A 23,435-nucleotide genomic window follows, 5' to 3' on the forward strand; every position below is an offset into this window, starting at 1 on the left:
AAACCCAGTCCTCAGCTTGAGGGGCCTCAAAACTGCCTTCCCCTATACACCTCGCCTCCTGCTCCTTTCCCAAAGTGTCTTGGGGAGGTTTTGTGAGAAGAGCCAACTGGGCCATCTATCAGAAGCAGAAGCCTTGGTGGAATTACGGGATATCCCTACAAAGTTCTTGTCATAAAGACAGAGAAAAAAAGATACTCTGTAGAAAGGAAAGGTGCTATGGAAGAGCAGATACTATGTGTGGCCCTCAAATAAAATCTCATAGGCATCAGTGGTAGGACAAAAGGTCTTAATTAAAAGGCCCCCAAAGAGATACGCAATAAAAGGCAGTATTTTCCTATGTCCTAACAGCTGCGAAAGACAGATCCTCAGCTTGTTTTAAGGTCAGTCCATCACCCAGGAAAGATCCAGTGGGACAGGGATCAAGATGAAGCCAGACTGAAGCCGGCTGGCAGGGACATGGGACGTCTGTATGTTTTTCTCTTCACTTGTAAAAGTCTGAAATTGCCCCAAATTAAGGGGAAAAAAAATTAAGTTCAAGTGGAAGAAAGGACACTCTTCATGACAGACCCTTTCATACCTTTTGAATTTGGAACTAGATGATTATATTGCCTATTAAATAAATTATTTAAAAACTGAGTAAAAGAACATATTAACAATTTCGCTTTTAAAAATTCTCTTCCATCTTAAATGAAGTCCTATCAAAAGGTTTCAAAATAAAAGAAAGTAGGTTTCCTCCTAGCCTAAAATTTCAGCAATGAGTTTAGACGAAAAAGTGAGAAGACAAAATTAACCAAGATTTTAATTTTAGGTCTCTGAATCGGCTTCCCAGGAACTATATCCTTAGACCAGACAACCTCTGTGGACAACCAAATGGGGTTGTTACAAAGATCAAATAAGGAATCACAGGTATACCTTGATTTGTTTCCAGACTACTGTAATAAAGTGAATACTGCCATAGTGAGTTATGTGAATGTTTTGGTTCCCTCAGCGCATATAAAAATTATGTTACAGTGCATGTAAAAATTATATTGTATTATGTGTTCAACAGAATTATGTCTAAAAAAAACGAATGGACAGGATATTCCCTGGCAGTCCAGTGATTAGGACCCCACACTTTCACTGGTGTGTGCATGGTGTTCAATAGCTGGTCAGGAAATTAAAATCCTGCAAGCCTTGTGGGGAAAAGAACACCAAAAACAAAAAAAGCAAAAACACAATACCAATATACATACCAAAAAATGTAAATTAAAAAATACTTGGCCAGATATACAAGCAACCTAAGTGTCCATCAACAGATGTGGTATATATATACAATGGACTGCTATGCAGCTATTAAAATATTATTTTGCTACTTGCAACAACATGGACAGACTTAAAAGGTATTATGTTTAGTGAAATGAGTCAGAGAAAGACAAATACTGCATGCTATCACCTATATGTGGAATCTAAAAAGGAAAGAAACTAGTGAATATAACAGAAAAGAAATGGATACAGACTTGTGGTTATCAGTGGGAGAGGGAAGTGGGAAGGGGCGAGGTAAGGGGAGGGAGTATAGAGGTACAAAGTACTATGTATGAAATAAATAAGCTACAAGCATGTATTGTACAACACAGACTATAGTATTTCATAACTATTAATGGAACATAACCTTTTAAAATTGAGAACTGCTATACTGTTTGTACACATGAAACTTGTATATTGTGTACATCAGTTTTATCTCAAAAATGCCACTAAACATTCAACAATTTCCGCTCAGACTTCAGTATATTATTAAAACTATAAAAAGGTAAAAAAAAAAAAAAAACCCTTACTGCTAAAATATGCTATTATCCGAACCTTCAGCGAATCCTATCTTTTGCAACTGACAGATCACTGATACAACAGATAGATCATTAATACAACAGACAGATCACTGAAGAAATACACAGATCACAAACCACAGATCCAATGACACACATAACCGTGAAAAAGTCTGAAGTCTTCCTGTAACTACCGAAATTCAAGAGATGAAAGTCAGAAAATGCTGTTGGAGAATGGTGCCAATAGGCTTGTTCAGCGCAGCGTTTGCCACAGACCTTCAATTTACTGAAACAAACTCAGTATCTGAGAAGCACAATAAAATGAGCCATGCCTGTGTTTCTGAAAAGGCTTTAATGTGTAACATCTTAGACAAATACAAGGCTCTCATGTTAAAGTCTAGTTTACATACCAAAATGATCCCAGTCTTCCTGCAGATTCTGAATCTCCAGCTGGTTCTTGCCCTCAGTGAAAATTGGTTTGGGGTTTTTCTCAAAGCCCCCTGACAGGATGCCACCCTGCCAGTTCCGAATATAAATTCTTCCATCGGCATCTACAACAGCTGAGAGGGAAAAATGACAAGGGGGTAGGGAGCAGAAGAGAACACAGGGTTTAGAGGCAAGCCAGCTGTCTACACGGACAGAAAAAGAAGTTAGACAGAAACACCTAAAATTGCCCGTATTAACCAGGCAGTGTTCAGTAAACACAAGCATCATTAGCTTTAAAATGCTTTTCCCAGTCATGGGCGAGGATGCTCCTTCCAGATTTATTGTGGAGACTGTTTTTCTGATTACCCCTATACCAATCACTTACCTAGAAGCTTTGACTAGTTCTCAGAATCAAACCACATAACTTGCCACTGTGCTACATGAAAGCCTGACAGAGGGGGCTGCAGAGTCCACTTTAGGGATGAAGACCTCCAAGTGGTATCGAACCCTCCCTATGGCGCTGAGAGTCACTGAGCAGCCCGAGTTTAGAGCTTACCAGTGACATCTCCACAATGGGTAGCATTATGTCAACTCTAGGTTACACTCCAGACATGGCCAAGTCAGACCTCTGTCTGGGACTACAGTTAGCTTGCAAAGAAAGAAACAAAACTGCTCTAATGGTACGCCCACTTTGGCCATCCTTTCATAAAGAGACATTCAAGTCAAGTTAGAACGGGGTCCACCGCCCTGTAACATGCTCCAGAAAAGAAGTGAAAAGACTCTTCTGGGCGCAGTCTGTCCTCAGCAGAAAGCCTTTCTTGGCAGAGGACGGAGCAGGGGCGAGGAGACAAGAGTAAAAACAAAGTGCAAGTCCTCACTTGGCGTGCTGCTCGGCAGCGGGGTCTCCCAGGGGCGAGTCAGAAGGTAGAAGTGTTCGCAGGCATGTAACGGGATGCTAACCGGCTCCTCGCTGCACAGACCCAGCTCGTACGCCCACTACAGACGCACAGAGGGAGGGGTGGGTGGAGAGGAACAGAAAGGCGCGTGAGCAAGGGCGGCCTCTTGAGACGAGTGTCACTGCGAGCGGCTCCTGGGCGCTCCCGCTCCCCATCAGCTGTGGGAAGCCGACTCCCAGCTTTAGTTCCTAACGTTTCAGAGGGGAGCAACACTGAACCGGCTGAGCCACGGAGTCTGCTTTCTGAGCAGAGAAGACAGAGCCACCAGCTCGGAAGGGGAGCCAGGCCCTTGGAACCCCAAACACCAACCACGAAGACCTCCACGTGGTGGAAAGCACTCCCGGCTGCCCCTAGGACCGTGGAGGGGGGCAAGGGACAGTCTGCCTTCTGGGCTGCAGGGTTTGGGGTCCTGACACGGGACCCACGCTCCCGACACAGGGGCACCCCAACGCTCGTCTGCTGGGCGGCGGGATGGCACGAACCACCACGCAGCCCGACCAGGGACCGAGCGCTGTCCGTGCTGACTCTCTGGGCCTCCCTGAGCGGGGCTGCCCCTCGGCCGGGGAGGAGGGGGACGGCGCCCGGCTTCCACACGAGGGGCGAGGGCGGGCTTCCCGTGTGGAGGGGGAGATTCCGAGTTTTCCCGGCCAAGAAGGAACAGTGTGTCCCGGACGCCTGCTTAGTCCATCAGAAAACTAGGCTTACCTCTGTACCCCAAATCCTGGAGACAAAGTTAAATAAGAAAGGCAGCGACCCAGTCTCGTCACTGACCTACCTGACCAGCACAGTTGACAAAATACTGGCACTGGATCTGTCCTTTGTCTGTCTCCACGCCGGTGACTTGACCTCTTTTGACCATAACATGAAGAATACTTGTCCGGTCATAGATCTGAACACCTGTCCCAAGGTAAACACAGAGTTGGGTTTTGTCACCTGCTGTCTCAGAGTCAGGCATTTGCAGCAGCTTCTCAAGAAACACTGAACAGACCAGGCCCATGCTTTACCTTTGGAATCCAAAACACTCCTAGAACCACATCCTGAGATGGTAGAAAGGGGCCTTTCCCAAGACTGAAAAGACCAGGCCAACTGAAAAAACCAACTGAAGCACATGATGAAATCTCAGGGATCCTGGGCCTTCCCTGGCGGTCCGGCAGTTCCGGTCCACGCTTCTACTGCAGGGGCCTGGGTTCCATCCCTGGCTGGGAATCAAAGGCCCACAAGGAGCATGGCGCAGCCAAACAAAAATCCAGGGATCCTTAAAGGGGCCGGAGAGAAACAGTGCCACAGGGCCGCCTCAATCCTGATCGACCCACACCACGAAGCAGTCCATCCAGGGCGGACACCACCACAGATGAGCCTTCCCCTCGTTCATTCCAACCCCAGGACATGACCCCAGCTGTGCATTAAACCCCCAAGGCACGTGCCAGCCTTGGAGCTTCTCAAGTCCTGTGGAGGGAGAAAGGCCCTTACACCTAGAACGCTCTAAGCAGGACTGAAGCCAGCGCCTAGGAGACTTCACAAGAAAAACGTGGCCCTGAGGGAAACTGCGCTGACAGGTACCGCGCTGAGACAAAAACTCCAGAGCCGCGAGCCGGAGTTCCATGCAGAGCTGTCTGGTGGCCCTGCCGCCGCTGGGCCGCTCTCCTGAGACCAGCCCTCTCCTCACCCCGCGCCCACTCACCGCTCTGGGAGGCGGCACTGGCCAGGGCGAGCGCCACGTCGGCGGAGGACACCACCGCGTCCTCGGGGACGTGCATGGCCCCCACCAGGTCGTGCACGTTGAGCAGAGGGTGCAGCTCGGCCACTTTCCTGGGGGAGACGATCTCGCAGGGGATGCCTACGACACTGGCACAGAACACAGGGGCACAATGACATTCCCCGGCCTCCGCAGAGGTCCGCTGACAGGAAGGCGGGACGGGCTCAGCCTCATACGTACTTCAGCCTCGAGCTGATGCGCTTCAGGGAGATGAGCCGGTCCTGAGTTTGGGCCAGAAAGATGGAGCCCGTCCTAGTGTAACCTGGAAGGAGAAGCAGCCCAAGCTCAGACAGACCGGGCCACCTGCGGGGCACAGCGGGAGCCCACCAGACTGCCAGGCGGGCGACCCGCAGGGAGTCCTGGACGGGCTCAGCTCACAGCTCTGCGAGGGACGTACCTGTGACCCCTCCCTCCTGCACCCCTTTGGGTAACCAGGCCCTTTTCTCCTCGGTCCTTGGTGGGCACGTAACCGTGGCGATGGCTGTCCTCAGCGCAGCCGCAGGCCTATGACCTGCGCTCAGCCGGTCTGACCTCCTGGGACACTGGGGCTTGAGCCAGGAGAGAAGGCGGAGGTCCCTCCTCTCATCTCAGGAGCAGCAGTGTCCTGGCCAGCCCACCCTCCTTCCAGCTGAGGGCCTGGGTCCTCACCACCCGGCTCCACCCTGCCTCCCGCTGGCAGCTGCCTCCTAGTCCACAGGCCCCAGTGGCCTTCCAGAAGCTCCTTGTTGCCCAGCTTAGCCCCGGGCGATTCCTGCTATTTGCGGTCGACGTACTGGATGTGACCACTACGACACCTGAGTCAATGACAAGCCTCCCAGAGTGCAATGTCTTATCAGTTCTCATGAAAAAAAGCTTAAATCAGTCAGGTGTCTTTTTAAAACAGAAATATAGTCATAATCATTTCAGAGCCTGGTTTTTGTAAGTATTAGATATATCCTCATTATATTTATTCCTTTTGCTCTGTCCTAGGATATACAGAAAGCAAAAATGTTCATACCAGTGTGAAAAATAACTTGCTAAGTACAGGTCAATGTTTGTTCAGAGTTCCGTTTGTCTTCGACTGAAGGTAAGAGTTAAACACTATGGTCAGAAGTCTCTGAGTTTGCTTTTTTCCCCATAATAAAGCTGTTATTCATCTGAAATGCAACTACGTTATTTCTGCTAGTATTCCACTGTTGGTTCCCTCCCATTCTGATAGTTTTTTTTTATATTTGAGTATGGGGAATGTCCAAATCATTCTATAAGTCAAAACTACACAGCATCAAGCCAGAAATATCAACTACTCCCCACTTCCCCACCATGCACCGTGTTCCCTACTTACTCTGGGGGTGACCACCCTCAGCTGTTGTTGTTGAGGTGCTATGTCATGTCTGACTCTTTTGCGACTCCATGGACTACAGCCCTCCAGGATCGCCTCTGTCCATGGGATTTCCCAGGCAAGAATATTGGAGTGGGTTGCCACTTCCTTCTCCAAGGGATGTTGCTGACCCAGGGATCGAACTCTGGTGTCCTGCATAGCTGGTAGATTCTTTACTGCAGAACCTCCAGGGAAGCCCAGCCAACCTCAGTACTTTCTGATTTATTCTTTCTATATTTATTTGCAAAATAATGTATATTTTCTTATTGCTTCTTAGTTCTTATATAAAAGCAGTGCATTTTATACAGCTTTTAACATCTTGGTTTTCTCATGTAACAATGTATCCCAGAGATCATTTCGTAACAGTTCATAGACATCTTTCTCCTCCTTTTTACATCTACTTAATACTCCTGTGTGTGGACTTCATCAATTTTATGCATGCATATTTTTGTGCAAGATATTAAGGGGAAAAAACAAGGTACAGATATGCTTAATACAATCTCATTTTGGTTAAAAAAAAGTACACATGAACAGACCACAGAGTGATAACCTTGTGGTGGGTATTCAGTGGGAAGGTTGACTTTTTCTTTTTATATTTCTGTATTATTCACATTTTATCATAATAATTTATTATATATATTTAAAACTTTCTAAAAGTTCCTTATAACCCACAAAATATTTTTAAAAATTAATTGGTCATCAACTTGGTAAAGTGGCTTAATCTACCTGCATCTAAGTTTTTGAACTGTAAAAGAATGACCCATCCTTACTATAAGGTCAAATAATACATGAAATACATTCAGAAGACTATTAAAATTTTTAGATTATCACATTCAGTCACCTGACAAAAATTTATCAGGTACAAAAGAAGCAGAGCAGAAACTAATTTTGTATAATGAGGACTCCTGAAGTGACCCAGTAACTCTGAGTTGAATGCAGTTACCATACACCTCATGTGAGTGAACTATTTCAGAAGATTAGCTTATTATACGGCACCATTAAATCTAGGTTTGGGGACTTCCCTGATGGGCCAGTGGTTGTTAAATCTCTGTATTTCCACTGCAGGGTGGCGGGGGAAAGTCTGACCCCTGGTTGGAGAACTAAGATCCTGCATGTTCCTAGGCCAAGAAAACAAAGCAAAACAAACTAGGCTGTACAGATGTCATTCAACGTCTCAAGCAGTCCCCTGGAGGACCGCGGTCATGGGAGTGCCCACCCGTCCATCCTGCCCGACAGCAGACTCTCCTCAGGGAAGCCCCACGTCGTGTCTCACTGCGGCCCTGGCGGACGGCACCGGGGTGACACGCTGAGGAGGTGCCCTTGCTCTCGGCTGCCTGACTTCCTCACCGCCCCACAGGCACCAGGGAGAGATCAGGCCCAACAGGTGGTTTCAGACGGTGACCCAGAACAAAGGCTAGACTCAGTTATCTTCCTGAAGTCCCCATCCCTCTGGACTCTAATAGCGGAGGAGTGCCAGGCGCAGCAAAGCACGAGTCACTGAACCAAGGGACCAGGAGTCAGCAGTGGCCCCTCTGGGCCTGTTGTGGACCCTCTTCTGACTCAAACCCTCGTTAATGCCTGATTCAAGTCATTAAATTAAATCTGTCCAAAAAAGACTGAAATACATTTAGATCCGTGTCTACCATGTTTAAGTTACTAGAAAATCAGTCTTAAGTTACAATTTACAAATAAGGTTATACTTCAGTTGGCAAAAATAAAAGCTACCATCCTTTGTCAGCATTACTCTTGATGTGTCTGTGATTTGAATGACACAAGGCCTACAAAAGAGCATCCCTCACACAGGCTTTGTCCGGTTGTCAGCACTGGGCCTCACCATCCCCTAACAGTACTGTGGTCACCAAACTGCTTCATCAGCAATGAAACTAGCTTTGACTCTGGGCTTCTTGCTAACATGTCACCTTACAACAAAGTACTAGATTTTTCTTTCTACCTTGCTGCCATATGGATCATGGTCTTAGATTCATCTTCCTGCTCTTGGGACTCTTACTTACTCCAATAAGTGGCTTAGAGTCTGTGTCCTTATTCCCCTAATTACACAGGTAAGGAGAAACACATGTATGTGTTTATAGTTAGAAATACCAGTAAGTATCAATATTTGGGTGGGTCAAGCTATGATTTAACCATCAAATACCTGAAGTTGAGGTGCCAAGTGTTGCCACTTATTATACTTTGAGGAGTGGAATATATAGGAAATGGCCCAGGAAGATTTTCACTTCATAAGAATAACAGAATCTGACAAGGAGCTAGGGTACTGATTGAAGACCCTTCACCTACAGATAAGGAAAGTGAAGACAGTGCTACAAGCTAGGAGACTCGCCCAAGGCCAGAGCCGGACAAGCGGCGGAGCCCGGCCTGAGACTCAAGTCTGATTACCAGATCAACAGGCCACCTTGGTGCAGCGCTAGAGTGCTGAGTACAGGTCTAGACTACCTGCTTACCTGTCTGGATCCCCGTTTCTTGCTCTAACTGATGGTAGAGTTTGTTTGAATAATCTGCCATCTTTTGCTCGATGGCCAAGTGCCTGGCGGTGCTTAGGATGCCAGCACAGAACCTCGTGGAGCCAGCAGCCAGCCTGCAGGATAGATTGTTAGGGAGATGCATACATCAGTGAACACAGCAAGTTCAAGGTCCCTCATTACACCACTGCTGCAACGGCCACAGACGGAATCAACCTCACTGTCTATCAACACAAGAATGAGTTAAAATTTTGGAATTTCACCTATACAACATTAAAAAGAAAAAAAAGAAGACTTTCATGGACCAATCCTAATGGAGCAACTCTAATAAAAAGGGCGAGGTGAGGAAAACTATTTAGGGTATGCTGTCACTTGTATGAAAAAAATAAATGAATCTACAGATACCCGCATACACACCTACCAACACTTATTTGATCATATATGGAGAGGGTTATCTGGAATGGTACCTAAAGAACATAATTCACTTCCATAAGGGGAACTTGTAGTCAGAGGGTAAGGAGCTGAAGGAGACTTTTCCTATGTACTCCTTTACACATTTTCAATTCTGAACTACGTAAATGTGTCACCTATTCAGAATTCAGAATGAAGTCCAATTTGTGGCAGGGAACAAAAGCCTGGAACAGAAAAAGGACACTAGGGGAAATAAAGCCCCAACTTTAGTTTAAACGAATGTATCAGTAGTGGCTCATTAACTGGAACATTAATCCTGACAGAAGATGCTGGTAACAGATGAACATGGACGTGAGGTATACGGGAACTCCACACTATCACCGCAACTGTTCTGAACATCTAAAGTAATTTAGATTATTTCTAAAATAATCAAAGAAAAGGAACAGAAGTAAGACAGAATATAGCCAGTTTCATTTCAGCTCACAGAAGAAGCACCCGAGTCACAGTATTTATTGTTGAATTAATACAACAAAGAGAGCAAGATGTACTTTAAATCAGAAATAAATACATCATTTATCTACTTGTTACGTCTCAATCTCTGAAAACTAGAAAACAGAATATTAGGCATCACAAAACGAAGTCCTGAAGATTTCATTTTTGTAATTTATTCATACTACTTAGTGACATTTAAATTAGCTATTGGTGGATGGGCATTACTGAGATGACAGAGATGAGGGAAGCCGAGAGCAGCAGAGCCCCAAGCCATGGCCAGCAGGAGTCCTACCTGCCCTGCTCCAGAAGGACAACATCCTTCCACCCCATCTTGGAGAGGTGATAGGCCACGGACGTGCCCATGATTCCACCACCGCAGACGACCACCTGCGCCTGGGCGGGCAGGGCCACGGGGGGCGCCGCGGCCGCTGACGCGCTGCCTCTGGCCGGGGAGCCCTTCTGCCATCCTCGGCGGCTTCCCGGTCCTCGGACCACCGCCAGCAACCGGTGCAGCATCACGTCTGTCAGCAACGGGGGCCGTGCTCTCGCTCAGCCACGCAGCAGATCCCAGGAATTGACACTAGACAGAAGAAACCAAGTGTGTCATTCTGCTGTACTCAGAGCACAGGGTTAACGAGAAAAGCCTGAAACCCAGAACGCTGATTGTTCACTCAGCCAACGTTTCAGGACTTCCTGAGTTCCAGACACGCTGCCAGTTTAACAGCGGTGAAGACAAACGAGGAGGTCCCTGCCTTTACACAACTTATATCTGAGACAGACAGACAAGCAGCCAATATATGAACAACATAAGCAACAGAGCTAACAGGACAGGGTCGCTGGGGGCAGCCTCAAAATACAGTGGTCAGAGAGGAGACATTTGAAAAGACCTGCATGACAAAGAACCAGCCACGTGAGGTCGGAAAGAAGCAGCGTGTGCGAAGGCCTGGAGAGGCAGAGCTTGAGGAGTCAGCACAGAAGAGGGGACAGTGTGTGCACAGCACGTAAGAGGGGGCCACCTGAGGGCGCGTTGGAGGGGCAGGGACCAAACACACGGGGGCTCCAGCTCACCAGGAAAGGCCGCGCTGGAGGGGCAGGGGCCAACCACACAGGGGCTCCAGGATCCCCACCAGAGGCTGCGCTGGAAGGGCAGGGACCAACCACACAGGGGCTCCAGATCACCAGGAGAGGCCGCGCTGGAGGGGCGGGGACCAACCACACGGGGGCTCCAGATCACCAGGAGAGGCCGCGCTGGAGGGGCAGGGACCAACCACACAGGGGCTCCAGGATCCCCACGAGAGGCTGCGCTGGAAGGGCAGGGACCAACCACACGGGGGCTCCAGCTCACCAGGAGAGGCTGTGCTGGAGGGGCGGGGACCAACCACACGGGGGCTCCGGGATCCCCACGAGAGGCTGCGCTGCAGGGGCAGAGACCAACCACACAGGGGCTCCAGATCACCATGAGAGGCCGCGCTGGAGGGGCGGGGACCAACCACGCGGGGGCTCCAGGATCCCCGCGAGCAGCGGGGCTTACTCTAAGCGCAGAGGAAAACACTAAAGCAGGGGCATGACACGGTCTGCTCCGTGTCCCCAGGGTGAGGCTGGCTCCACAGAAGGCTCCCAGGAGGACAGGGAAAGCAGAGGTGAGCCAGGAAACTGTCACACTGCTCAGGGAAACGCCAGGCTGGCTCAGATGAGGATGGGCGCAGCGGAGCCAGAGCAACACCTGGATTGCTTGGGAAACAGAGCTGACAGAACTTATCTGCCAACAACTGATGCTAAAATGGGAAAAACGGAGAAATAAGGAGGAGGGCCAAGTCTGAGGGTTAAACAACCACGTTTAACCTGAGAAGGATCAGACATGGCAGAGGCTGTGAGGTGTCTGTGAGCACAGTGGAAGGTTCCAGAGTCAACAGCCGGAGACCCAGCAGGCAGCGCCGGGAAACTCGGAGCAGCTGGTGCCCAAGCGTGAGACTGCCATCTCTGAGGTGCCCGGAGCAGAAGCAGGAACTGGACCCCCTGCACAGCAGCACCGAGAGGGTGGGCAGCCTGCTCTCCTCCCCAGGAGCCACCAAGGGCCCCTGCTGTTGGTTTTCGCGCTCATGTCTCAGCACGACTCCCAAGAAAGCCGCGCCTGAACTTCTATCGATTAGCAAGTTCCAGAACCCACTTTGACACCGAGGGACCCGCCTGGAGGCTGCCATGACCATAAACCCTGGGCAGTGGCAGGAACTGACCCAGGAGACTCTGCTCCTCGCTCCAGCACCACAGGCTGCACACGACCAAGGCAGGGTTCTAACAAAATTGATGCGAAAACAGAACGGAGAACTCGTCAAGCTTCAGGCAACTGCAGGCAGAGCTGCGGGCAGACCAGAGTCACAGACGCACAGGAAGAGGCGGCCTTAGGAGCAGAGGGGGCGCCGAGCAGACGTCAGGGCGGCCCGCGGCGGGCAAGCCCCCACCTCCTCCACGACAGCCCCCCACCCGTGCGCCACCAGCAGCCCGAACCATCGTCCGTTGGGGGACTCTCGGATCCGTGCCCAAGGCAGGCACAGACCCTGTCCCAGGGACCAGCCATCCTTTGGGGCCCACCGCGCCTCAGGTCCCTGTCAGACTCTGCCTCAAGATGGAAAGTTGTCCACACAGTGAGTCCTAGTGTAAGCCCCTCCCACAGGCCCCATCGTCTCCCCAGTTCTAATCCTTCATTTCTCTCCCTTAAAACCTCACCATTTCTCCAAAGACGACAGACAGATGGCCAAAACACACAAGAAAAGACGCTCAGCATCACTAATCACTAGAGAAATTAAAATCAAAACTATAGTGAGGTATCACCTCTCACTGGTCAGAAGGGCTATCATCAAAAAACTGACAAACTCCAAAAGCTGGAGAGGGTGTGGAGAAAAAGGGAACCCTCTTTCACTGTTGGTGGGAACACAAATTGGTACAACCACTATGGAGAACAATATGGAGGTGCCTTAAAAAAACTAAATATAGAATTACCGTATGATCCAGCAATCCCACCACCGGACATATACCAGAGAAACTGATTCACTAAGATACACGCCCTCCAATGGTCCCTGGAGCCATCTACCACAGCCAAGACATGGAAGGGAGCTAAATGTCCACTGATGGAGGAAAGGATGAAGACGGTGCAGTACATATGCTACATATACCAGGGGCGTGTACAGCAGTCCATATACAGTGGGATACTCCTCAGCCACTAACAGGAACAGAACAAGGCCATCTGCAGCAGCACGGAAGGGCCTCGCGATTACCACACCAAGTGGAGCCAGCCCCACAGAGAGAGACAGAGACCATGTGATAGCACTCACACACGGAATTCAATATAAAAATGACATAGGGCTTCCCTGGGGGCTCAGTGGGAAAGAGTCTTCCCTCTAATACAGGAGACAAGGGTTCAATCCCAGATCCAGGAAGATCCCTGATGCCTCAGAGCAACTAAGCCCAGGCACCACAACTACTGAGCTTGTGTGCGAGAGCCCAGGAGGCGCAACTCCTGCGCCCACACGCCGCAGGTACTGAACCCAAGCGCCCTAGAACACGAGCTCCGTAACAAGAGAGGCCACGAAGCGAGCATCCTGAGCACCCCACCTAGAGAGCAGGCCCTGCTCACCGCAACCAGAGCAAAGTCTACACAGCAGTGAGGATCCAGCACAGCCAAAATAAACACAACTAACAAACGAAAACCACACAAGTGAACTTTTTACAAAACACAGACTCACAGATCTAGAAATCAAATTTATGGTGACTAAAGGGGGAATATGGGGTGGTGGGATAAACACACACTATTACATAAAGCTGATGAGGACCGAGCATATAGCACAGGAAATTCTACTCGATCTTCTGTATAACCTATTTGGGAAAAAAATCTGAAAAGGAACAGAGATTTCTATATCAGACCCACTTTCTGTACACCTGAAACTAACACAGCATTATAATTTAACTATACTCCAATAAAAGGAAAATTTTAAAAATTTTAATCACTTAAAAAATAAAGTGACCAGGGCTTCCCTAGTGGTCTAGTGGTTAAAAATCCACCTGCCAAAACTAATAAAATAAAAAATGAAAAAAAAAAAAAAAAAGAATCTGCCTGCCAATGCAGGGGACACAGGTTGGATCCCTGGTCCGGGAAGATTTCCCATGCTGCAGAGCAGCTAAGCCTGTGTGCCACAGCTACTGAGCCCAAGCTCTAAGCCCACAAGCCACGAGTACTGAGCCCGTTGGCCTAGAGCCTGTACTCCTCAACAAGAGAAGCCACAGCCGTGAGAAGCTCACACACCGAAAACAAGAGAGCCTCCGCCAGCTGCAACTAGAGAAAGCCCGCCCAATGCAACAAAGACCCAGTGTAGCCAAAAGTAAACAAATAAAAATTACAAAAAAAACCCAAAAACAAAACCCAAAACCCTGATAAGAAAGGTTCTCTGAAGACCAACTAATGCCAATATGGAGAGGCACCTATAAAGTAATCTGAACCACTCCCACTGCTGGCAAAGAGCAAGGGATCTCTTAGCTGGGTACACTTGTCCAGACTAAAGCTTTTACCTCCAGAAACGCCACAGGTCACAAGAGAAGAACAACGCCTGTAAAGCCAGTGGAAGAGCTGAGATACCTATTCAAAAGACAGGCAGCATCAGGACTTCCCTGCTGGCCCAGTGGTTAAGAATCCACCTTGCAACGCAGGAGGCGTGGTTTGATCCCTGACTGGGGAACTAAGATCCCACATGACAGTGAAGATCTGAAGATCCCCATGCTGCAGCTGACAGTGCCACACACTCACATAAATAAATGATGGAGGGGACACAGGTCTATCTATGGCTGAATCATGTTGATGTTTGGCAGAAACCAACACAACACTGTAAAGCCGATTATTCTTCAATTAACAATAAGTAAATTCAATTATATATTTTAAAAAAAAGCATCATCAGACAAGTTAAATGGTGCAATGGGTTAGATTGTTAATAGCCATTCTTGCTACTACACTCAGCAGGATCTTACATGAACATCTTGTTCAATGTTGTCGAGCTTTACTCACTTCATTATCAACATAACGGTCTGTTGTTCCCTCATTGTTTAAAGTTACAACAACAGTTACGTCCTTCAAGGATGTCTCCACTTAACAACGTCCTTCAAGGATGTCTCCAACTAACAACTCTGAGATGGACATTCAGATCTGCATCCCGTCCTCTGCAGACACCCAAACCACCACATTACAGAACTCTGGCCCTGTGCTTTTCCAGCCAGGCTACAGACTATAAATGCACTGATAAAGTTCACTTTAAAGGAACACATAGTGTAGGGACTACAAGGTGAGTGGGATTTTCATCTGCAACAGGACCACTCTGGCTCACACTGTACCCAGAGAGCACTAGGAATGATCTCAGTGGAGGTAGGGCTGGCCATTAGATCCGCAGTTTCACAGGGAGGTTTTACCTCTCATGAAGCAACACTGAGAAATCTCATCAGTTTGTTATATGATGGCACAGATTGGACAAGTCCTCTCATTTCTTTGGCTAATGTAGTTCTTGACAACAGTCTAGCTCTCGATCACCTGCTGGCAGAACGAGGTGGAATTTGCGAGATACTACTACTTCTGGCTGCACCTGAATGAATGTGATAGCACGGGTGGAAGTTCAGTTCAGCTCAGTTCAGTTGCTCAGTCGTGTCCAACTCTTTGCAACCCATGAACCGCAGCACACCAGGCTTCCCTGTTCACCCCCACCTCCCGGAGTTTACCCAAACCCATGTCCATTAAGTCAGTGATGCCATCTAACCATCTCATCCTCTGTTGTCCCCTTCTCCCACCTTCAATCTTTCCCAACATCAGGGTCTTTCCAAATGAGTCAGCTCTTCACATCAGGTGGCCAAAGTACTGGACCTTCAGCTTCAACATCAGTCCCTCCAAGGAACACCCAGGACTGGTCTCCTTTAGGATGGACTGGTTGGATCTCCTTGCAGTCCAAGAGACTCTCAAGAGTCTTCTCCAACACCACAGTTCAACAGCATTAATTCTTCAGTGCTCAGCTTTCTTTATAGTTCAACTCTCACATCCATACATGACTAGTGGAAAAACCATAGCCTTGACTAGATGGACCTTTGTTGGCCAAGTAATGTCTCTGCTTTATAATATGCTGTCTAGGTTGGTCACAACTTTCTTTCCAAGGAGTAAGCATCTTTTAATTTCTTGGCTGCAATCACCATCTGCAGTGATTTTGGAGCCAAAAAAATTAAGTCTGTCACTGTTTCCATTGTTTCCCCATCTATTTGCCATGAAGTGATGGCACCGGATGCCATGATCTTAGTTTTCTGAATGTTGAGCTTTGCCAATTTTTTCATTCTCCTTTTTCACTTTTATCAACAGGCTCTTTAGTTCTTCTTTACTTTCTGCCATAAGTGTGGTATCATCCTCATATCTGAGGTTTTGATATCTCTCCTTGCAATCTTGATTTCAGCTTGTGCTTCCTCCAGCCCAGTGTTTCTCATGATGTAGTCTGCATATAAGTTAAATAAACAGGGTGACAATATACAGCCTTGATGTACTCCTTTTCCTATTTGGAACCAGTGTGTTGTTCCATGTCCAGTTCTAACTGTTGCTTCCTGACCTACATACAGATTTAGGTCAGGTGGTCTGGTATTCCCATCTCCTTCAGAATTTTCCACAGTTTATTGAGATCCACACAAAGGCTTTGGCATAATCAATAAAACAGATGTTTTTCTGGAACTCTCTTGCTTTTTCGATGATCCAACGGATGTTGGCAATTTGATCTCTGGTTCATCTCTCTGCCTTTCCTAAAAGCAGCTTGAACATCTGGAAGTTCATAGTTCATGTACTATTGAAGACTAGCTTGGAGAACTTTGAGCATTACTTTGCTAGCGTGTAAGATGAGTGTAATTGTGAGGTAGTTTGAGCACTGTTTGGCACTGCCTTTCTTTGGGATTGAAGGCGAGAGGAGAAGGGGAGGACAGAGGATGAGATGTTTGGATGGCATCACTGACTCAATGGACATGAGTTTGAATAAACTCTGGGAGTTGGTCATGGACAGGGAGGCCTGGCGTGCTGCAGTCCATGGGGTCGCAAAGGGTCGGACATGACTGAGTGACTGAACTGAACTTCTTTGGGATTGGAATGAAAACTGACCTTTTCCAGTCCTGTGGCCACTGCTGCATTTTCCAAATTTGCTGGCATATTGAGTGCAGCACTTTCACAGCATCATCTTTGAAGATTTGAAATAGCTCAATTGGAATGCCATCATCTCTACTAGCTTTGTTCGTAGTGATGTTTCCTAAGGCTCACTTGACTTTACATTCCAGGGTGTCTGGCTCTAGGTGAATTATTACATCATCGTGGTTATCTGGGTCATGAAGATCTTTTTTTTTCTTTTTCATGAAGATCTTTCTTGTACAGTTCTTCTGTGTATTCTTGCCACTTCTTAATATCTTCTGCTTCTGCTGGGTCCACACCATTTCTGTCCTTTATCGAGCCCATCTTTGCATGAAGTGTTCCCTTGGTATCTCTAATTTTCTTGAACAGACCTCTTTCCTATTCCACTGTTTTCCTCTATTCCTTTGCATTGTGTGTATAATTGTGTTCCTTCCCTTCCCCAGGAGAAAGGAGCAGTGACCCCACAAGAGACTGACCCAGACTTGCCTGACCCTCACCATCAAGAGGTACGGTCAGCGTCCTCCTAGCTTCTGAACCATTACCACTCGGTCATCCTTGAAAAGACCCTGTTCCTCTGTGGCGTAAGCTAGCAGGCACCCCTACCCGGCTCCAGGCTACTTCCTGTTAAGCGCAGGCACATCTCTGTCTACATCTGGTTTCTGAACCTGTAACTCTGCTCCTCTCCTAACCTCTGACCTCATGTCCTCTCTTCCTTCATCACAGCAAATAACCTGTTTCATCTTGTTTCCTGAGACCCCTCCTGGAACCCCCTTTGCATCTGCAACCATCTCTGCCTTCTTTCACAGGGTCAAAGGTAATCCCTCACAGAGGCCTGGCTCCCACTTCCTGCCTCCTTCCTTTGAATCGAGTTCCATCAACTGTTCTCCTCTTTCATGTAACTTCACATTTCCCTCCTTCTCATCAGCATTTAAACGTGCTCGAGTACCCCTCGGCCTGCCGAGGAGATTTAAGCGGAAAAAGCAAAGCTCCATAACACTCTTCAATTAGCTACGTTTAATTTCTAAAATTCTAAATTATAAAACAATGGTCATTGCAAAAACTCAAAAACAGAATGAAATTAAGATTTCCCTCCACTCAAAGTTCACAATATCAGTGTTAATGATATTTTCATGTTATTTTTGCAGCAATGAGCTGCCCTGATGTCCACCTGTTTGCCATCACCTGTGTCTTAAGTCTTTCTTTTATGACCTTGGTGATGGCATGGTTGGTCAAGGAACGTTTTAAGCAAAATTTCTTAACATGTACACAATAAGTAAGTACACAGGCATTGCTCATACTTTGTTTCTCACTTTTCCCCCAACCTACTCTCTCCTAAACCAAACTGGTCGGGCTTCTTCCCCACTAGACCACAGCACCGCTCTCACGGGGAACACAAAGGCTACTGCTTCCCAGGGCACAGCCTGGGCGCCACCCCACCGGCCCACTGAAGGCTCCCTCCTGCTCACACGCTTCCCTGGTTTGCTGGGCAGCCTCCTCCCTTATCACATCCCACCAGCCTCTCCTCTGCCCTTCCCTCTGTGTGGATGTCCCTCAGGGCTCCCTGAGGCCAGCTGCTCTCCCCATCCATCCCTGTCTACACTGACATCCTTTCCTACCATGACTGACGGCCTAACCCATCCCTGAGCTCAGACCTGCAGGTCCAGCCGAAGAAGAGCCACCTCCACTTGGACTCCCACGGGTCAGACTGAGCACATCTCAAAGGTAAAGCCGTGTTCCTCAATCTCCAACTCCTTTCCACTTCCTCTGTCCCCCGGGGCACCCCACTCAGTAGAGTCCCAGGTGTCATCCCGCATGCCTCCCCTTCTCTCACCTCCTCTCTCCAGGCAATCATCCAGGCCTAACTGACAAGCCTACAGCCTACACTTCCCTCCAACGGACCCACTTCTCTCCGTCTGCACTGCCCTGTCCTGAGCACAGACCACAAACCTCTCTCTCAGTTCACTGCGGAAGGTTCCCCATGGGGCTCCCCACCTCTGACCTGCGCCACGGTTCTCCAGATGCCCCCCAGGCTTCACACAGGGGCCTGAGTGCACCTCTAAAATGAAAACCCTATTTCGTGCCCCTGCTTGCATCTTGCAATGACTATCTGGTGCCCTCAAAGTCACATTCCTTAAGAGGAAGTGCAAGACCCTTCCGCGTCTGCTCACTTATCTCTGGTCTCATTTCTCTTCTCACCTCTCACACTCTCATCAAATCTAAACTGCTGTAATTCTGCACACATGCCAGCATGAACTTTCTCTTCCACCTCCAGGATCTGTGCAAGCTCTACCTTCTAACTGGCAGTTCCTGCCACCCCTCCTCGCCAAATAAAGATAATCCCCTCAGCTCTCAGCCTGGGTGATATCTTATTTGTCCCCACCCTCCCCCCAACAGTTGGTTAGGTGACTCCTCTATGTTCCCCTAAACACCCTGCACATCCCCCAGCTCAGAGCCAGCCACACTCTGTAACAGTCTGTTTGCTGACCAGGGAAGCAAAACAGGAACTCATCTGAGAATAAAGATTTTAGAAGCAGATAGATCTGGGTTTGAGAATCTCCCTCACCTCTCATCAACTGTATGACATTGAGCAAGTTATTCAATTTCTGTGCTTCGGGCTGCTCATCTGTAACACGGGTTAGGAGTTCTACTTCACATGGCTGCTGCAAGACCAAAGCAGATAGGGCAGGAAAAACAGGGCAAATGGCACCTCAGAAGCACTCGGAAAGTGGGAGCCTTTAGTCCTTGATAATGGAAATCTCTGAGAGCAGGGACCAGGTGTAACTCAATCAGCATTTTTCTCAGCATTCACCGTAGGCACCTTGGAAATACTACTTGAATGAGATAAAACGAATGAGGACAAAGAACAAAGAAGATGGGGAAAAAGATTAAGCGATGACTCAGATCTCAAGCCTAGGGCCCCAGATGTGAGGGGAGAGCCAAGTAACATGAAATAACTTTTTTCCAAAAGGGTAATATTCTTATAAGTAATTATTATGTGCCAGACACCGCTTTATGTATACTGCTAATTTAATCCTCACACATCCATGAAAGAGATGGTACAATTTCTATTGTACGCCTGAGGAAACAGCAGCGCCGAGAACTGAAATGACTGATCCAAGCTCCTACGATACTGATGAGCAGCAGAGCCTGAATTGAAAGCCTGTCAGTTTAGCACTAGCGCCTGCCATTGAATCATTATTCCATGCTACCTCTAAATTAAACTGAGTTAAAAAAGGGTAGCTGTAAAGGAGGCCAGAACCACAAGGGTTAGCAAAGGTGGTATTAGAAACATAATAACGTTTCAGTTTCAAAAAGAAATAATACTAAAAGACCAGAGTGATAAGAACCAAGAAAAAGATTTTTGACCTTGTGCTCATCATGACCTTCAAGGGTCAGTGAAGTGGTGAGAACAAATCAAAGAAGGATTTACAGCGGATGCAAAGAATGAAAGGAAGGCAGGCAACAGAGTCTATTCCAGGAGGTTGGCAGCAACAGCAAATACAGCCTGAGGGCAAAGGAGACCCAATCAGTAGAGAAGAAATGGAAAATGTCAAAGATGAAGTAAAACACATCTGACTGAAAACCAATCATGTGTGTAATTTCTGCTAAACAACTTCAAACCTGTCTCTGGTTATGCTCAGATGTGCTTCCACAGATAAGAAGAAGACAGCTCCAGCTCCTGTGAGTTGTTCCTCTGCATGGTCACAGCATCCCGCACAAATTGGCTGCTGGTCACGAGGGACCCTGGGTGAGAAGCGTCTATTAATGGTGTGCTAAATGGATCAACACACCATTCCCCACACCTCCCTCAGCATAAAGCCCACCTCCCGCAACTGGTTTAAAACACGCAGACACACACTGACAGGCTCCTCTGGAGAGTCTGTTCCTACTGGTCTACGGTGCTGCATCTTTCAACAAGTGCCCCCCGTGATACGAAGTTTGAGAACCTGATCCAAACCCCTAGCCCGAGAAAAGCGCCCCTTGAGTCCGGCTCTCTCCTCGCCCCGCACCCCGTACACCACGCTCACAAACGCACGGGGAAAACAGACTTGAAGATGCCTCACTCAAACCTCAGTGCCATGCACATCAGTCCCAAAGGGTCAAACGTTAGAAGAAAGCTCCCTGCCCCGCCTGGACGTTCCCAGGTAACCTCGCTGCCGACTCTGCAGCAGCTGACCAGCTGGTCAAGCACAAGCACGTCCCCACGCGGGAAAACGACTCCACCTGCAGAGACGACCCGGGTGGACGAGCCTGACGCGCGGCGGGGGGCGGTGCACGGCCGAGGGGCGCCGGGACAGAGGTCACCCGGCCGCGCTGGGCGCCCGCCGGGCCGGTGCCCCGGCCTCGGCACGGCTCTGCGAAGCGTCACAGCCGCAGAGAGGCTGAGGGAACGCGGGGACGCGGCTCCCCAGGGCCGGCCGGAGCTACCGGAGCCAGACCACGGGAGAAGGCGGGGGGCGCGGGGTACCGGGCCGCCGAGGCCCGCGCGGACGGCAGGCCGGAGCGGCGTCCTCACCAGAGCCTCCCTTTACTTCACGGGCGGCCGCCTCGGCTGAGGCGGGGCGGCAGGCACGGGAGGACCCAGGGGTCCTGGGGGCCGGAAGGGGGGGTGAGGGCGGGGAGGGGGCGGGGCGGAGGGCGTGAGGTTCCGGGGACGCCGGAGACGCGACCTTCCGCGCTTTACGGTCCCGGGCAAGGGTACGCCGGCGCGTAAGCTCACTCGCGCACGCGCGCCGCGAGGCCGTGGCGAAGCTCCGCCCCTGACACGTGGGCTTGTTTGGGTCTCGCGAGGCTCCGCCCCTGGACTGGGCTCCCGCCTCCGCATCCTCCAAGATGGAGGCGAAGTGGAGGCTTGCCTTTTCGGAGCCTGCCTTTTAGGACTCTAGCCTCGGGCCGTTGATTTCTACAGATGCTGCCGAGACGGCGGCAGCCCCGCTGGAGAGTGAGTGAGTGAGTGTGAGTGAGTGTGTGTGTGTGTGTGTGTGTTCTCGCTTCCGTCGGGGCGAGTGCCCAAATGTGATACCCCGTGGTCCGCAACCCAAAGACACTCTACTCCAGGGAGTAAAGGCTCTTGGACGGACATCCGCTTTGTTTTTTGGAAGTCGCCCGAGTCTTCTTGGGGAATCGCTAGCAGGGCAAATCGGGGATCCGGTCTACTGGACCGGTCCGACCTCGGAGGCCGGGTAAGATCTCAGCTCTGGGCTGGATCTTTCTCTTTGCGCCTTCCCTGCTAGTCTGGACCAGAAGAGGAATCATTCACTCCGTCCTCTGAGGAGCTCACCACCGACTCCTTCGCCTCGCTTCCTATCACATCGTCCTGTTTTCTCTCCTTTCTAGAACGTATCACTATGGTAGATCAGTGTTGAACGTCTTTCCAATCTAGTTGCAAAATCTACCCTCGCACACGGTACCTACATTTCATGCATGACTATGTTCTCGCACTTAGAACTGTGTTTGGCACAAAGTCCAGGAAAAATGCCCGAATGGACAGCGATCTAACGGCACAGGCTCGGCTGTGTTGGGGGCCACACTCACCAGTTCCCAGTCTTTGGATTCAAGCTCGCCTCACCACACAAGCCAGTTTTGTTTAATGGATGGCTTCTTGTGGCCAGGCGTCATGCTGGGTAAGGGAGTAAACGTTGCTTATAAAACCACTGTCCTGTTTTCAAAGCAGAGAAGAGAATCTGGGAACCGAGATAAGGAAGACACACAAACGTCTACAGAGTCACTCTCCATGCAGTGGGCACGTGGCTGGGGAGAAGCCCCGCTCCTCCCCCTGAGACTACTGTTGCTGTCACTAGACTTGACATCCAGCATTCAGTGACTCCTCGGTGAGAACCTGGTACACTGCGTGTCCACCACGTACCTGTGAGCCCTTGTCTGCGTGGAAACCAGGGCTCTGTATGCATTCCAGTTCACACCCGTGGGGAGGGAAACAGCCAATGCCTTCAGCACACCAACCTCCACCCATAAATCATGCTGCAGTTTTGCAGTAAAACACCTGCTATTTCACAGAGAACCTGTAAGACAGGGTCATATTCCCAGTGGCTCCTGTGCCAGGCATTGTGCCAGTTGAAACTTCATCACAACTGTGTGAGTTTCAGGGATCCCTAACCTCTGGGATCCAAAGCCTGACGATCTGAGGTGGAGCTGATGTGATAACAGAAATGAAAGTGCACAATCAATGTACTGCGCTTTAATCATCCAGAAACCATCCCTTCCTACCCCAGTCGGTGGAAAAACTGTCTTCCATGGAACTGGCCTCTGATGCCCAAAAGGTTGGGGATGGCTGAATTCCTGCACCTGTGAGGAAAGTGAGGCCTATAAAAGCATATTCTCATGTTACAGATAATGAAAACCAGGCCTCACATGTAATATTTACATGAAGTAGTAAATATTCAAGTTAGTGCCAAGAAATGTGGTAGAGACAGTGGTGGTACATTAGGACCACCTAGGGAATCTAAACCGGTTTCGTCAGAATGAGCCGGAATCAACAAGGCTGAAAGACAGGTAGTTCCTGGAAGTTCCAGAAACTTCCCTCATATCTAGAAATAGCAGTTGTGTAAAGCTTTGTGGATGATGTA

At 49.0% G+C, this 23,435-nt stretch overlaps 1 protein-coding gene across 3 annotated transcripts in view; it reads right to left on the reverse strand.

Moving 5' to 3' along the window:
• The window catches only part of LOC106503078 (pyruvate dehydrogenase phosphatase regulatory subunit, mitochondrial), a 41,265-nt gene extending 19,789 nt beyond the window's left edge, over positions 1-21,476 (reverse strand). The window contains exons 1-9 of one of the 3 annotated variants that reach the window (XM_018061698.1): positions 21,368-21,476; positions 20,473-20,595; positions 9,967-10,254; positions 8,754-8,887; positions 5,118-5,199; positions 4,863-5,026; positions 3,957-4,078; positions 3,104-3,221; positions 2,210-2,359 (exon numbers count right to left, since the gene is read on the reverse strand). In XM_018061698.1, coding sequence (XP_017917187.1) covers positions 2,210-2,359; positions 3,104-3,221; positions 3,957-4,078; positions 4,863-5,026; positions 5,118-5,199; positions 8,754-8,887; positions 9,967-10,190 — 994 coding nt within the window. In that variant the 5' untranslated portion in view covers positions 10,191-10,254; positions 20,473-20,595; positions 21,368-21,476. The other 2 variants (XM_018061697.1, XM_018061699.1) reach the window with 2 other exon arrangements.

This window comes from Capra hircus, chromosome 18, assembly GCF_001704415.2.
Source record: "Capra hircus breed San Clemente chromosome 18, ASM170441v1, whole genome shotgun sequence".
NCBI lineage: Eukaryota > Metazoa > Chordata > Mammalia > Artiodactyla > Bovidae > Capra > Capra hircus.